Genomic DNA, 15,831 nt, shown 5'->3' on the forward strand with positions numbered 1-15,831 from the left:
GAAGTTCTATGAATATTATCTATTATATTAAATACTAAGTGTTGCACTCTTGGAATGAATAGTATTGCCAATTGGAAAATTCTGGAAAACCTCCTTTCTAATACTGTCATTCAGACTGGTAAACAGGTTTCCACTCTATATCCCCATGCAGTTATGGTGCTTCATGCCATCCTTATCTCTTACCTAGATGGTGTAATATCCTCCTAACTGGTCTGCTTGTCTTGATCCTCTGTCAGTCCATCTTCCACACAGAAGCCAAATTGTTCTAAAATACAAATATGATTTTGTGACTGCCTAATTGAGTCCCCTTCATTGCTCATGATTAAAATCCAAACGTCCTATACAATCTGGGCTCTGCTTACCTCTTCAGTTTCATTCTCACCATGCTCAAAGTTTCACTCTTTCAGCCTAAAGTCCTTTGCCAAAATACAGCTGGTGCTGCCTAGGATCCTTTCCTCCTTAGTTCTTCTCTTAGAAGTGCTTCCTGAACTGCTCAAGTTTGGATTAAATATACCTTCTAACCCACTCCAGTACTCTGCGCCTGGAAAATCCCATGGACAGAGGAGCCTGGTGGGCTACAGTCCATGGGGTCGCAAAGAGTTGGACACGACTGAGGAACTTCCCTTTCTAAGGGTTTGATAAGCAATGTTGCTTGAAGGTAAGATCACTCATCTGCAAACTGCCAGTCTATGACAAGAAAATTACAGAAACTACAATTACTGATACTTTCATTTTACACATAATAACCATGGAGTAGAAGGGTTTTTTATTTTCATTTTTTAATTGGTTCTTCACCACAGGGCTTGACACTGTACTATGACATAATATTTGTATCACAAAATATTTCCCTCCTTGAATGTAAGCTCCTAAGATTTCTGAAGCAATGCCTAGTTTTTAACAGTAGCCTTGGAGTGCCAGGGATATAGGACTTAAAAATACTTTCTTAGTGAATAAAAATAACTAGTTTTAGAAAAGCAGTGATAGAAAATATCAGTCTGAAGTCTTTTGATGTCCCAGCTAGCCATCTCTGCAAATAGTTTTTCCCCAAATCAGGTAAAACCAATTTCTATAGGATGAAAGAAGAGTTACATTGAGAAGATTCTTTAAGAAGTAACAGGTAAAAGCTAAAAAATTTGAATGTTCCTACAGTCTTGAAGCAGGTAATAGAATTGTATACCCTCTGTATACAGAGGGTTGGGGGAATATATATATAGATAGATAGATAGATGTATATACATACAGTATTTGCAAAAGTATCACAAATTGCTGAAGAACACATGCTCTAATTTAGTTATCAATATTTTTGATCTCAGTATTCCTTGACACTCAAAAAATATTTAAGCCCCCCAAGTAGCTTTTGTGGAGTATATATTATCTTATTTGCCTATTAGAAATTCAACCTGAGGCTTAAAAAATACAGAAGTACATATTTGGTTAGCTGAAGCCATCAAAACTAATTAAGAAAATGTCACTTAGCATCTGAAAAATCTGTTGAGCATCTTTCTAAAAGTACATAATAATACTTCCAAATGTGAAATTCCAAATTTTTATTTTCAGGGAATGATATTCTACACATGAATAGTTGTAATTTATATATATAAATCAGTCCCAAATAAGGAGTATGTGTGTATCAGTCTCATGAGACTGGGCTAATTCTACTTGTATCAGTCATAATCATCTTCCTCATCTTCCTCTTCCTCAGTTTCTTCATTCTCCTCCGTTGAATTTGCTGCTGCTTCTTGTGCAGCCCTGAAAGCCTGCTCCTCTTCCACAGTAGGATCATCCATTTCCGTAATTTCTGGTCCACTGGGGTACTCTTGATAAACAGGTGGTGGAACTGGAGGTGTATAGCTGTCTGGACTATATTTATGACCCCAGCCTATGTAGAAATTTTCAAACTTTCTGTAAGTTAAAAATAAAATGTAGATCATATATAAGTTTTCAGTAAGAAAAACTTATCCTTTTCTGAAGAATAAAGTACTTAAGAGTATCATAGCCCCATAATGTTAAAACAGTACAGTATATTTAAAATGCATTAGAGATGAACTATCTCTAAATGATTCTTCTACCACAGGGAGGTGTGTGTGTGTGCTCCGTTGTGTCCGACTCTTTGCGACCCCGTGTACCGTAGCCCGCCAGGTTCCTTTCTGTCCATGGGATTTCCCAGGCAAGAATACTGGAGCTGGTTGCCATTACCTCTTCCAGGGGATCTTCCTGACCCAGGGATTGAACCCACATCTCTCACGTCTCCTGCATTGGCAGGTGGATCCTTTACCATGCACAGCCTGGGAAGCCCACAGCGGGTTACTATGACCCAAACTGCTCAACCTGGTTAAGAAAACATAGGGCCAGACTCTCAAAATGAACCCTACACCTGGACTGGACCACAGCCTTTGATCTTTTAATTATTTTCAGAAAAACAAAACAACTAAGTTAAAGGTTGCATACATTCCTTAGTGTTAGGAAGAATAAAAAGTTGCCAATCTAGCAAACTTGGCTGCATGAGGATTTGGGCTTGTGGTTAGAAACCGATGCATGATTTTTCAGGTCCAACCTTGGGCAATCACAAAAGCTTTCCCTGGTAGACCTCATGGAGAAAAGTGCTCTCTCCGCAACAGACTTGGTGCAGAGCCAGTGCACTGCAGTCTCAGAGGAGTTGTGGGCAAGGACTCTGGCCCCTCTGGCCTGAGATGCTCTTGATAGAATTGTATTTTTGGCCCAGGTGCCTTTTATTCCCAAGCCTCTTCATCTCGCGCCTTCAGCAGAAGTCTTCAGGCCCCTCTGCCAAGGCTTCCTAATGGGGGTTGAGTAAGAGAAGAGGAGATCTTATAGATGCTTTCCCTTACTCTGACTCAGTACCCAGTAGTTTTTTTGTTTTGTTTTTGATTTTTGGCATTATGGCACGTGGGATCTTAGTTCCTCGACCAGGAATCGAATCTGCATCCTCTGGAGTGGCAGTCAGAGTCTTAACCACTGAACCACAGGGCAAGTCCCAGTACCCAGTACTTTTTCCTAGCCCTCCCTACCTTCCTCTGGTAGCAGGTCCATAAAACTGCAAAAGCCTTATGTTGAGGACTTCCTTGTCAGTGGGATGCCCTCACATCTGTGCTGACCCATCTGACCTTCCACCAGTGTGCTGTTCCACGCAGGCAAATGGAATGAGGCGGCGGACAGCGAGTAGAATCAGTGCTTCAACTTGCTTATGCCATCACAGCAAGTGATTAACAGCTTGAAAACACTTTCATTTTTGGCTTGTTGATCTCATAGCTACTCTGACATTTGACCACTCAGTTCTCCAGCTCAGCCAAGCTCCTGACCCTAGGTTATTAAGTAAGGAATGGAAGCATAAGACAAATGGAAATATATGCTCTGGGTGACAGATGGACATTGACTATCCTCTTATCCTAATTCTCTTGAAAGTGATAGCCTAAATCATACATATTTTAAATTATCTTTTCTCAAGATATCTAACAAAAGTGATAAGACTCAATTTGACACTGCTTAGAATTACCTCCATGAAATGATTATCAATTACTCAAATAACCATAGAATAAAAAACATTTTAGCTCCGTTAATTGGATAATTCAGATGAAAACACAGAAGTCTGAATTATTCTAATGTTCTGAATTTGATGCTTTGTTGCATAAGATGGATGTTGTTTGAATTCATCTTATGCCATTACAGACTTGACATGCCAAAGAAGAGTGAAAACAGTAGTAACTTCACATTCCAGTGATAACTTATACTTTCTAGAAGTTAAATCATCAAAATAACAGCCTTACAAGTGGGCACATACTTACTTGCCATTGGAAAAGGCATATGCTCCAGGCCAAAGGTTGGATCTAAGGACTGCAATCGCATATTGAGGAATGAGATTTGAGGATAACCGTGTTGTCCAAGGCGATATATTCTGAATCTCTGTAAACCAAAGAGAAATTCAAAATAGATTTAACTCCTAAATAGACAAGCATATACTGTGTAACAGAAAAGCTATATTTATAAACCTTAAAACATACACACACTTGACATAGAAAGGTTAAAACATCTGTTTAACATAGAATCAGGAGGATATCATTTGAACATTGTGGAACAATGAAATTTGAAAAAAATGTGTGTTTATATATATTTGTCTTGTGTGTACATTTGAACAACAGAGAAAATAAGTTTTACCAAGGGAGAGGAGGCCTGTGTGGTAGAGGGAAAAATATGTGATGACCAATTCAGTATTATGAAAGAGAGCTACGGTTTGGAGCATGAACACTCCAAAACTGAACAGGAAGAAAAGAAGAATATGAGAACAAGAGTATACTGGAAAAAAAATAGTACTTCATGATATTTTACTCTATGTCATGTATTTATGATCTGTAGAATGCAAAACAAGTATGAAAAAAAAAAAGATAACTGTCAGCATTTCTAGTAAGAGAGCCAACTTATGTTTCCCCTCTGCAATACACTCCTGCAACCTCTGTCTTTACTCCCACCATTAACTACAGTGTGTGTGTGTATGTGTGTGTAAAGGTTTCCCCCACTATCCAAAAGTAGAGCGCTCCTATGAAACATTTTGTAAGCCGAAATGACATAGAGCAAAGAAGCAATTACCTTAGGACACACCTTGCTAATAGATTGCCAAGATAAACTGAGATAAAGCACGGAAGCTCCAAACTCAATGCAAAGCTATGACAACTTGATGCTGAGTGTAGTTCCTGGGGAAGGAGCTTGGAGGTGCCGCTCTGACAGCCTGAAGTGTGTGCTGCCCTATAACTGCTCACTGCAAAAAATGCTGAACATTACTTTTGTTTTGCCTTTTTATTTTTTTAATTTCTATCAGTGAAAATTTGTACTAATGTACTTCTCTCATAAAAGCAAAGTGCTGTAAATTGATTTTTTGAAAAGCCAGAAATACCTGTATATATATTCATATATGGGTTTCCCTCATAGCTCAGTTAGTAAAGAATCAGCCTGCAATGCAGGAGACCCCGGTTTGATGCCTGGGTCAGGAAGATCCCCTGGAGGAAGGCATGGCTACCCACTCCAGTATTTTTGCCTGGAGAATCCTCATGGTCAGAGGAGCCTGGTGGGCAGCAGTCCAAGGGGGCACAGAGTCGGACACGACTGAGCAACTTAGCATGCAGCATGTCACCATGCCAAGATCTTATGTTATTTGGACTATATTCCCCACACTCTACATTTCATAGCCATAAGTGATTTATCTTGTAACTAGAAATCTGTCTCTCCTAATCTCCCTCACCTAATTCTCTCATCCCCCAACAATATAGTATTTTCTAATTAAGGCATGTACATTTTTTAGATACTATGTTATTGTACATTTAATAGACTGTAGTAAAGTGTAAACATAATTTTTATGTGCACTGGGAAACCAAAAAGTTGACTCATTTTACTATAATATTCACATTTTCTGCAGTGGTCTGGAATCTGTCTTACAATGTCTCCAAGGTATGCTCGTAAACGGGCTTCCCTGGTGGCTCAGAGGGTAAAGCGTCTGCCTGCAATGAGGGAGACCGGGGTTCGATTCTTGGGTCAGGAAGGTCCCCCGGAGAAGGAAATGGCAACCCACTCAAGTACTCTTGCCTGGAAAATCTCATGGACAGAGGAGCCTGGTGGGCTACAGTCCATGGGGTTGCAAAGAGTCGGACATGACTGAGCGACTTCACTTTCACTTTCATGCTCGTATATACACATGTACATATTTATGTATTCCTGTATACACACACACAAACACACACACACACACAAACACATATATATACATGTGTACATATATATATATACACGTGTATATATATATATATATACACACATCTATGGACACACATATATATGTAGGATATGTAAAATTACCTAAATCTTCAGAGATTGGTGTCAAGAGTGGAGGCCCCACTTCCTGTTCTGTGTCGTCAGGCTCTTCTTTTTCTTCTTCTTTTTCTTCATCTTCTTCTTCCTCTTCCTCCTCACTTTTTTGTATGGGGTTGAACCAATTACAGCGACCCTAGGCAAAAATACTGCAAGATCTAGAGGTCTAATGAGGACCTTAAAATGCCAGAATATTCCTTTGGATTGAAATAATTAATCTGCATGGTGTTCCACTGTGTGGCATATTGACCATTCATTCATTTGATGTATATTTACCAAATGCTATTTTGATCTATGTTATTTCAAGCAAAATATTGTTACAGGGTATTTATATATTAAAATTATTCAAACCTTAGTGAAAAAGGTAATAATGCCTTTTACTCATTTACATGATGGTAAGGTACTATTATTATTAATAGCAACAACGTGATAATAAGATTAGGTATGGAGTTTTGAGGTTATAATTTCTCATTTAATTAACTCATCTAGAAATATTTAAGAATATCTCTTATCTATATCAAAGTATAGTGAAGATATTCTACCTGCCAATGAGACCGTTTACCGGATTTTTTGAGTGTGGACTCTGGATCCATTCTGCTCATTCACATCTGAAACTTATTAGATCTGTTTCCCTTGTGACATTTCCTAAGCTTTCTGCCTTAGTTTCCTCACCTGTACAATAAAGAAATTAGTCTTTTATACAAGTGTGAGTCTTAAATGAGCTACTATATATAAAGTGCTATTAAAAACTGGCAGAAAAGGTCCTATGTAACTACTATATGGCACTTTACTTGCTTTTGTTAAAATCTTTTATTGTTCATGCAAAAAAATTTCCTTGGCTAATAAGAATGGAATAAAAGAACTCTTCCCAAAATTAATGTACCCATTTATATTTAACATATAAAAATAATTTCACAACACACCTAAACCTAAATTCTTCCATAACTTGCCAAATACTCCATGTGTGTTTAGTCACTCAGTTGTGTCCGACTTTTAGCGACCCCATGGTCTGTAGCCCACGAGGCTCCTCTGTCCATGGGGATTCTCCAGGCAAGAATACTGGAGTGGGTTGCCATGCCCTCCTCCAGGGCATCTTCCCAACTCAGGGATCAAATCCAGGTCTCCTGCACTACAGGCAGATTCTTTACCATCTAAGCCACAAGGGAAGCCCAAATAAAATAAAGCCCATTTTACTTCCATTTAGAAATAAAATCTGTTTGAAGATCCTGGGTCTAAATGACTTGGCAATTATACACTACTTTGTGTTTAGATTTTTTAATTGTCTCTGTCTTTGTCTACAGTCTGAAGGCCTTTGTCTTGAATATACTGTGTGCATTATAGACAGAATTTAATACATATTTACTGACTAGCTGATAGGCTGAGAATTGCAAAACCCCTACCTGAGGGAGGATATGCTGTACATGATGAACCCAATTGGATAGGGATTCCACTAGATCGATCACTTGGATGCCTTCAAAATCAGGGTTTTCTTCAAAGCTATCTCGCCCACTTTCTATTTCTTCTTCCTCTTCTCCTTCTTCTTCACCAAAATGATAGAATCCTAGTGGGCTGACATGGGTCCCTGCTGAAATTCTGGCAATTTGTGCTCGTAAGTAATTACTCTCATTTCCTGGGAAGGGTGGGTAGCTTATAATGGGGGTATCCAGTCGCCCAGTGAAAAACTTTTTGATTTTCCTTGCAATAACGATTTGTGCAGGTGTCACTGCTGGTAACTTCACCCATGGTCTTCCTGGTTCATTGCAAACAAAATAGACATATTTGTTGGCACCTGTTCTGCTTTCTTCTTTTGGAATAGCCTGTGGGGCCTTGTAAAAGGGCCTTGGTAATTCATCTTCATCGTCTTCATCAGCTTCACTATCTCCGTTGTCCCTCTCTTCAGGTACATCTTCCTCTTCCACCTCCTCTTCATCTTCTCCCTCACGGAATTCCACTTCAGCTACAATATAATTCATTTCCAGACCTAAGATCTTGCCCCAGAAACGACATTTTTGGATTGGGTGGGTGTCAGTAAGCTGCTTGAGGGCAAGAAATATGCGGTAAGTCTCATCTGTGCCCAAACCAACTCCAGCTTGTTCAAAATAAAAAGCTGATTCCATTATGTTTGGAAGAGCGTGTTCTGCCTGGGAATACAAGCACTGTGATTAATATTTTATCCATAAGAGAACTGCTTTCAACCCAAAGACTTAATGCAATCCTTATAAAAATGACCTTTTTCATAGAACTAGAACAATTAATACTAAAATTTACTTGGAGCTACAAAAGACCCAGAATAGACAAAGTAATCCTGAGGGGAAAAAAAAGTTGGAGGTGTAACCCTCCCAGACTTCAGACAATACTACAAATGCTACTATAATCAAAACAGCATGGTACCGGCACAAAAATAGACATATAGATCAATGAAACAGAATAGAGTGCCTAGAAATAAACCTGTGTACCTGTGGTCAATTAATCTACAACAGGGGAGGCAAGAACAGTGTACAGTGGAGAAAGGACAATCTCTTCCACAAGTGGTTTTGGGAAAGCTGGACAGCTACATACAAATAAGTGAAATTAGAACATTCCCTCACACCATCTACAAAAATAAACTCAAAATGGCTTAACAACCTAATTATGAGTCATGACACCATAAAACTCCTAGAACAGATCATAGGCAAAACATTCTTGGACATAAATCATAGCAATATTTTCTTAGATCAGTCTCCCAATGCAAAAGAAATAAAAGCAAAAATAACAAATATTTGATCCCCACATGCTGTTTGTCCCCAGACTTGTCAATGCTATATACAGCTCCATAACCAAGTGTTTTGAGTAAGATATTTTTAGAAAAGATCAGCTAATGTCAAGTCCTTGACACCTATCACTTGTCCCTTCTGACTCTTCTATATCTCACTGTGTCATTTGTGTCTCCTTATGAAGGCTACAGAGCTCTAGAGGGTTTGCGTGTGTGTTTACTAAGTTGCTTCAGTCATGTCCAACTCTTTGTGACCCTGTGGACTGTAGCCCTCCAGGCTCCTCTTACCATGGGATTCTCCAGGCAAGAATATTGGAGTGGGTTGCCATGCCCTCCTCTAAGGGATCTTCCCGACCTATATATCTAACTCGCGTCTCTAACTCACTGGCAGGCAGGTTCTTTACCATTAGTTCCATGTGGTATATCCCTACCCCTCCTATCTTTGCTTGACTGAACTCTGTGTCCTTTTTTGAACGTGTCTTACTCCAAACATCAAATTTGTAAGTATGTAGACAGTTTTAGATAGCCTAAGAGTAATGGAACATAGAAGCTCAGTAGATGTACAGTATAAATTACTCAGTAGAATAAATTGCAAAAATGCAGGCATTAGGAAACAAAGCGGATACTGATTTGAAATACTTGAAAGTAAAATTTCTGTAATACAGCTGATTTCATTCTTGAATGATAGCTTTTAATCTCTGTCACCAACTTTCTCGGTAAATATTCTCAACAATTTATCTTTGGGGATTAAAAGAAATCTTTTATTTCTCTCCTATTATGTCTCATTGATATACATACTGTCAAGTTACAATATGAAGAAGTAGCCTTGGAAGAAAATGCAAATGACATTAGAAGCTATTTTAATTTTTCCAGTAAATTAAAGGGAAAAATATGCATCTTGATTTAAAGCCAAATTTTAAATTATGTGCCATTTATTCATTCATTCAACAATACTCAATAAGAAATAGCTATGCACTCAGGCTGTCCCAGGCACTTTGGAAAATATAAAAGATGAAGAAACCATTTTCACTGATACCAAGGAATTTAGCCCCACAAACATAAAATAGCTAAATCTGTGAAATACTAAAACACAATGTGAAAACATAAGAAACTCTAACCAAGGAAATGAGTGGTGTGAAATGAGGTTGCAAATACTATTTAGTAAGCTATAAAAAGGCAGTGGGTATGAATTTAAAGCCACACCCCATTCACCTCAAAAAAACCGTTAAGATTGACCTATTCAAATTTACAGAGTGACTTACTATTTCATCTTCCAGTTCTTGGTCAGCTCCTTCTACATTTCCCTGAAGAAAAAGAGTTTTCTGCTTCTCTGCCATTTCATAGGTTGGAAGCATCTCATTCTCATTTTGGAGTGTATCTAATTTTTTACTAAAATGTTCCATCTTGACATCTTGGCTAATATTTTCAATGATGTCCACAGCATTTTCAGGACGCTTATCTAAAACCTTGGTCAGCATTTCAGAAAGATGATCATATCTACCCGAAAAGAGAAAAGTCCAGATAATATCCCTGTCTAAAGCATTTGAAGAAATATTTCATACATATTCAGTGAGTTTTTAGGAAACTTCAACAACCTAAAGACTTGAGAGATTTTTAGTGGAAAAACTCAGTAACTTTTACCATTGTCAAGAATAACTTATCCTAGAACTTTTTAAGAAATTCCTTCAATATGATATGAATATTTAACTTAATAAAGAAAAACACGTTACAGCAAGATACATGTTCTACATCAGCTACAATTTTTACTTTTTATTTCAGATCAAAATCTCTCAGTTATATATTTAAAAGTGACTAAGCTTATTTTTCATTCTTTTAACATAACTTCTTTTCCATCCCCCTTTCCTACCCCTTATCAAATCCAACTTGATTTTTAAATCCAGCTGACTCTTTTAAGATCAATTCTCTTTTCACATTTCCTAAGCCAGTTATATACTTCAGTGTTTTTAGACCTACAAGAAATACATTTCATATTGCAACCCCAACCCACCCCACACACACAAATGGAGAGAAAAATGTCATCTGATGTTCTCACGTTTATTAAAATGTGATGCACTCTAATATTTTTTGTCCTTTTCTGTTAAAACCACTGCTGTAGCTTTTTATTTCATAACTGAGTTAGTGAAGCTGCCTCTAACCTCTCTATTGATTCATTAATTAATCTCTAAGCTCTCATTAATTCATTACATTTTACACATAACTGCTAGGAGGTGCTTTTTAAGATACCAGTTTTTCAACGTGAAATTTACTACTGAAGAACCCAAAATGCCTGTCAAACTGCTCTCAGGAGAGATAGAAATTCCTCTGTCCAGTGTGAGGACTTGCATAAATTACCTCTCTGGTGGATAAGCACTATATCTCTCCATTTTCATTTCTAACAATTAGTTCAGTTAGAATGTCTGCCCAGCAAGGTAAATGTCTGTCCAGCATCTTGTTGCTGTCTGACTTGAGAGCCTTTGCTTGTGGTGTCCTATATATATTTTTCTCAAGAAATGATTTACTATACACTTAATCTTCAAAGCCTTACCACTCAGGTTATTCCTGAAACTGTTCTTCCTCAGTGTGGACTGGGCCTTTCTAAGACCACTGATACACTGTGGTGTGATTGTGTACATTATGTATTTCTCATTCAGCAACTGCAGTAGGTTCTTCCAGGGCTGAAATTAGGTTTTTGTTTGGTGTTTTAATACATCTCCTTCCTTATCATAGTGAAACAAAATGGATGTTCAATAAATTCCTACTATCTTTACCCTGCCCTAGTTATTTAATTCTTTCTTTAATATCTGTATTTGTCTAGTGGATCTTAAGAATGTCAAAGGAAAATAGGTAAATTATATGCACGACAAATGTGAAGGACAGTTTGCAAATATTATATATGAAGAATATCTTCTTCTTTCTCCAAAAATTGCTATTTTTATAAATGAACAGAAATGTTATGACTGGCAGAAAAGAAGGAAGCAGTCTTTTTTGCAGGCTTTTTATTCCACAAAATGAAAACCAATTTTGTATTTTAGTCAAAATTGTTTTAACTTCAATAAAAAATAGCTTTCATGGTTGTTAAATAAGAGCTGTGTATAAGATATGGAGTTTAGTTCATCTTTAATGAGCCATTTTTAACTACAGGCTATAAAGCACTTAGAAAGTAATAGTGAATATTATGGACGGAATTCATTTACCACCTCAGAGACTTAGCATTTGGACACTAAATTAAATTTAGCTATTTAAGCAACGTCAGCTATAAAATAATTCAGTAAAAGAAAATTTCCCATTTTATGTTTTGTATTCAGTTTTAAATTGTGAACTTTCAAGTATTTATAATGAACTTTTTTGACATTTTATCAAAGTTTGTAAATTCTTGCTTGTTATTTAACCCAGGGAATTGTGACAAGAAGTTTATATCAGCAATTCAAGTAGAATCCAGCAAATTACATACCTGAAGTTTAAGTAAATTGTAATTAAAGACAGTAATTTATAAATAATATTTTAATTTGGGTTTTGTGAAGACTCCTCACATTATATATTAACTGATATCTTATTCTTCAGACTATAAGATTATACTTCACATTTTTAAAAGCCAAGTAATAGTTACAAGCTTTTGCCACATACGTATATTGAATGGTATTAATGTTTGCTGAGTAATCAGTAGGCATCTCAGCAAATTGTTTTGAGGATTGTTGTCATTGTTTAGTCACTAAGTTGTGTTCAACTCTGTTGCGACCCCATGGTCTGTAGCCCGCTAGGCTCCTTCTGTCCATGGGATTTACCAGACAAGAATACTGGAGTGGGTTGCCATTTCCTTCTCCAGGGGATCTCCAGGAGATCCCAACCCAGGAATTGAACCTGCATCTCCTGCATTGCGAGACGTGTTGTTTACCGCTGAATCACCAAGGAAGCCCCCATTTGAGGATTAACTATATTCAAAAGGTCTAGACTGTGTCTCCTGTACTGTCATTAACTAATTAATTAATTAATTCTTTAGTCAGTAAATAGCTGATAACACTGTGCTAGGCATTAAATATATGCTGCTGCTGCTGCTAAGTCGCTTCAGTTGTGTCTGATTCTGTGTGACCCCATAGATGGCAGCCCACCAGGCTCCCCCATTCCTGGGATTCTCCAGGCAAGAACACTGGAGTGGGTTGCCATTTCCTTCTCCAATGCACGAAAGTGAAAAGTGAAAGTGAAGGCGCTCAGCCATGTCCAACTCTTAGAGACCTAATGGACTGCAGCCTACCAGGCTCCTCCGTCCATGGGATTTTCCAGGCAAGAGTACTGGAGTGGGGTGCCATTGCCTTCTCTGAGGCATTAAATATATAGTGGCGTTCAAAAATCAAACGGTCCCTGTACTCTGGGGACCTGCACTTTAGTGGGAGAGTCAAACATTAAATATAAGTCTGTAAGTCTCTATACAATTATAAATGACCTTAAGTACTATGAAGCAAAGAGCAGGCAGTTACAATAGAGTTCTATGGAAGCTGATTCCTAAGATGTGAAGACAGCCAGCAAAAACTAAGGAGGACTTAGGGAAGAAGCCATCTGGGCCAAGGTAGCAACACTGGAACTGACAAGGCCATGTGGCTGAAGCAGAGTGATGGCGGAAAGGTAAGAGTCAGAGAGTGTTGTAGTCAGAGAAATGTTGAGCAAATTAATTTTTCCATGACTTAGTCCCCTCATTTAAAAAGCAAGTGGATTATATTAGATGTTTTCTCAAGTCCCTTCTAGCCCTGTAATTTTGTTGACCCTATGATTATGTAATCCTGGAAGCAAGAACCTCTAGAAATCTGGACTCAATGATGAGATCTGAATCTTAGCTATAATAGGATGGTCAGAATATTCCTGGGTCATTGGTTATTTTAAAAGAGATCTGGATAAAATGGCATGTACTTGGGTGGCCTGTATAGCAAGGAATTCTCCTGATTTGCCTCGGACTGAGAAGTTTCTCAGGATGCCATGCTTAGTTGGGACAGTCCCAGGTGAAGCAGGTAATTTATCCCTCCAGCACTGGCCTGGGTAGGGACTTGAAACCACATCATACAGGCACTGAAAATGCTTAGATTTTGGTAGACAGTCCTTTTAAATAAGCATCCTGGAGAGATACTTAATGGTTTCTTTCAAACCCCAGATTCCATAATTCCTAGATTTTATTTCTGTGTATCTAGGACCTTTAAAGAAGCTAAAAGAAACTCCACCAGTGACCTGTCTTGAGTCCTACAATACAAAGAGTTATGAAATTACTCTCACTAATTCAGACTTTTCAGATATATTTTCATTCACCCACAGAAGCACATCCTCACACAAAGATAATCATAGCCCCTCCCTTTGCCAAATTTTCCTCTCTCTTTTCCTCCAAGACTTACAGATTTAAGCCCGACTTGCTACTGGTCTTCAGTAGGTAAGCCTTAGTATTCTGAATGGCAATCTCAAGCATGCTGGGGGCCACTTGAGAAGCCCCAGACTCAGGCTGATCTAGATGACAGTTACTGTCTGAGTCGTCTTCTTGAAAAATGTCAAATCTCAGCTCTTTCTGTTTAGAGGTGTGGTCGCTCACATCCCTCAGTTCATACAGGGGATATTTAGTTTGCTGAGATTGATGAAAGGTGTTTCCCTTTGATTGACATGTTTGATGAAGAGTTGATCCACCTTTATCAGATAATTGTTCCAAATGGCCAAAATGAGGTGTCTCAGCTTCAGAAATAACACTAGTGGTCTTGTCTGACTGCCATGGTGCCATAAAGTCCTGCCTGGCCAGAGCCAGGGGAGAAAGAGTGGAAGGGAGCTCCTGAAATGCGGAAGATGGAAATGATGCGCGTAGTCCTACGAGGTCATCCACAGGTCGATCCGGCGTTCTGGCTCCAGAGAGGGGCATCGTAGGAGGGCTGCTCCTGGGCTGGAGTCCAGTTTCTGGCCCCTGCTCCAACTCTAGGGCCTCGGATAATCCAAGCTCAGGAGCTTGGGAAGTAGTTACCGTTTCTTCCCACGGCCGCACTGTTTCCCCAAGTTCTTGGTGTTCTATTTTTTGGTTGACGGGGATGGAATCTTCCATGGAAGGAGTTAAGAGAAAAAAAAGTTTTGGATGAAGAGGGCGTGCAGATATGGAAGGCAGCAACGCAGGGCACTGGCTTTGCTTAGGTTTGCTAGGCGATATCTGGGTCCTAGTTGTTCTGCAAGTCGCAGCGTCATGTCTCCATAGCAACCCCAGGCTGGGTTCCCCTAAGAGAAACGACGCACGCCTGTTGCCAGGAGTCTAGGGAGGAGGCCGAGAAGGATGAAAATCCTGGGTTTGTGATTTGGTGGAGCCTCTGCTTCTCCAGTAGCTCAGCCAATCTAATCTGCCGTCCATCAGGCCCGCCTGGAAACCTGAGAACTGGGCCGACGCAGAGGAGGAGCCCGGGAGAATTTTCAGGGTCTGATACTAGTGTTTTTATTCAAGTTGAGCGTTGAGGAGGGAGTCTTACATTAATGGGGGCGGGGGAGAATGCATTTACAGAGCTTGTGTGTGTTTGAGAGAGAGAGAGAGTGTGTGTGTGTGTAACGGAGAAGAGACTGACGGGGTCAGGGCGAGGTGAAGACCTTGGAAATCTGGAGGTTCAGGTGACAAGGAGACTACAGTGTGCAGAACATCAGGGTCCAAAACTCAGAAATCAAAGGTGTCTCGTTTGTGCCAACCAAACTGGCAACTTCTGGACAGTAAACAAAGGAGTCCTGATTTTCCTCTTCTCCCTCCTGTGGAATCTGCCAGATAAGTAGGCAAAAAACTACCTTCGAGGGAAGGCAATGAGAAGGTTACCCTATGTAAATAGATAATTCATGGGTTACCTGTTTTCTAATAACTGAAATTCAAATTAACCCTAAAACTATATTAGTATAATGTTATCTTTCTTTTATAATACACCTGTGATTTCATAATTTTGCAGTATCTAAGGTCATGATTCAGAGAAGGCAATGGCATCCCATTCCAGTACTCTTGCCTGGAAAATCCCATGGACGGAGGAGCCTGGTGGACTGCAGTCCAAGCGGTCGCTAAGAATCAGACACGACTGAGTGACTTCACTTTCACTTTTCACTTTCATGCATTGGAGGAGGAAATGGCAACCCACCTCAATATTCTCGCCTGGAGAATCTCAGGGACAGGGGAGCCTGGTGGGCTGCTGTCTATGGGGTCGCACAGAGTCGGACACGACTGAAGCAACTTA

The 15,831-nt window shown here is 39.1% G+C and overlaps 1 protein-coding gene across 5 annotated transcripts; it reads right to left on the reverse strand.

The window, feature by feature from the left end:
• Positions 1 to 168: 168 nt before the first annotated feature.
• RSPH4A (radial spoke head component 4A) lies at positions 169 to 14,800 on the reverse strand. Of its 5 annotated transcripts, none has more exons than XM_070376384.1 (6): positions 13,996 to 14,800; positions 9,886 to 10,120; positions 7,272 to 8,012; positions 5,860 to 6,007; positions 3,801 to 3,918; positions 169 to 265 (listed from the first exon to the last, which is right to left on the reverse strand). In XM_070376384.1, exons 1-6 carry the CDS (start codon positions 14,679 to 14,681, stop codon positions 184 to 186), a joined length of 2,010 nt encoding a protein of 669 aa, XP_070232485.1. In that variant the 5' UTR covers positions 14,682 to 14,800; the 3' UTR covers positions 169 to 183. The 5 variants fall into 5 exon arrangements, with proteins under 5 accessions (XP_070232485.1, XP_005896928.2, XP_070232488.1 ...); XM_005896866.2 differs by lacking the exon at positions 169 to 265 and adding an exon at positions 1,533 to 1,902; XM_070376385.1 differs by lacking the exon at positions 169 to 265 and adding an exon at positions 1,926 to 2,794.
• Positions 14,801 to 15,831: the final 1,031 nt, after the last annotated feature.

Source organism: Bos mutus, chromosome 9 (genome assembly GCF_027580195.1).
Source record: "Bos mutus isolate GX-2022 chromosome 9, NWIPB_WYAK_1.1, whole genome shotgun sequence".
NCBI classification, from domain to species: domain Eukaryota; kingdom Metazoa; phylum Chordata; class Mammalia; order Artiodactyla; family Bovidae; genus Bos; species Bos mutus.

Bases quoted from the DNA above. Each gene is read 5' to 3' on its own strand.
- RSPH4A (XM_005896866.2), bottom strand. From the start codon at position 14,681: ATGGAAGATTCCATCCCCGTCAACCAAAAAATAGAACACCAAGAACTT. The intron at 3,919-5,859 runs GTAATTTTACAT...TTTGGTTTACAG, and splicing joins ACCAATCTCTGAAGATTTAG to AGATTCAGAATATATCGCCT. The intron at 1,903-3,800 runs GTAAGTATGTGC...TTTAACTTACAG, and splicing joins TATGCCTTTTCCAATGGCAA to AAAGTTTGAAAATTTCTACA.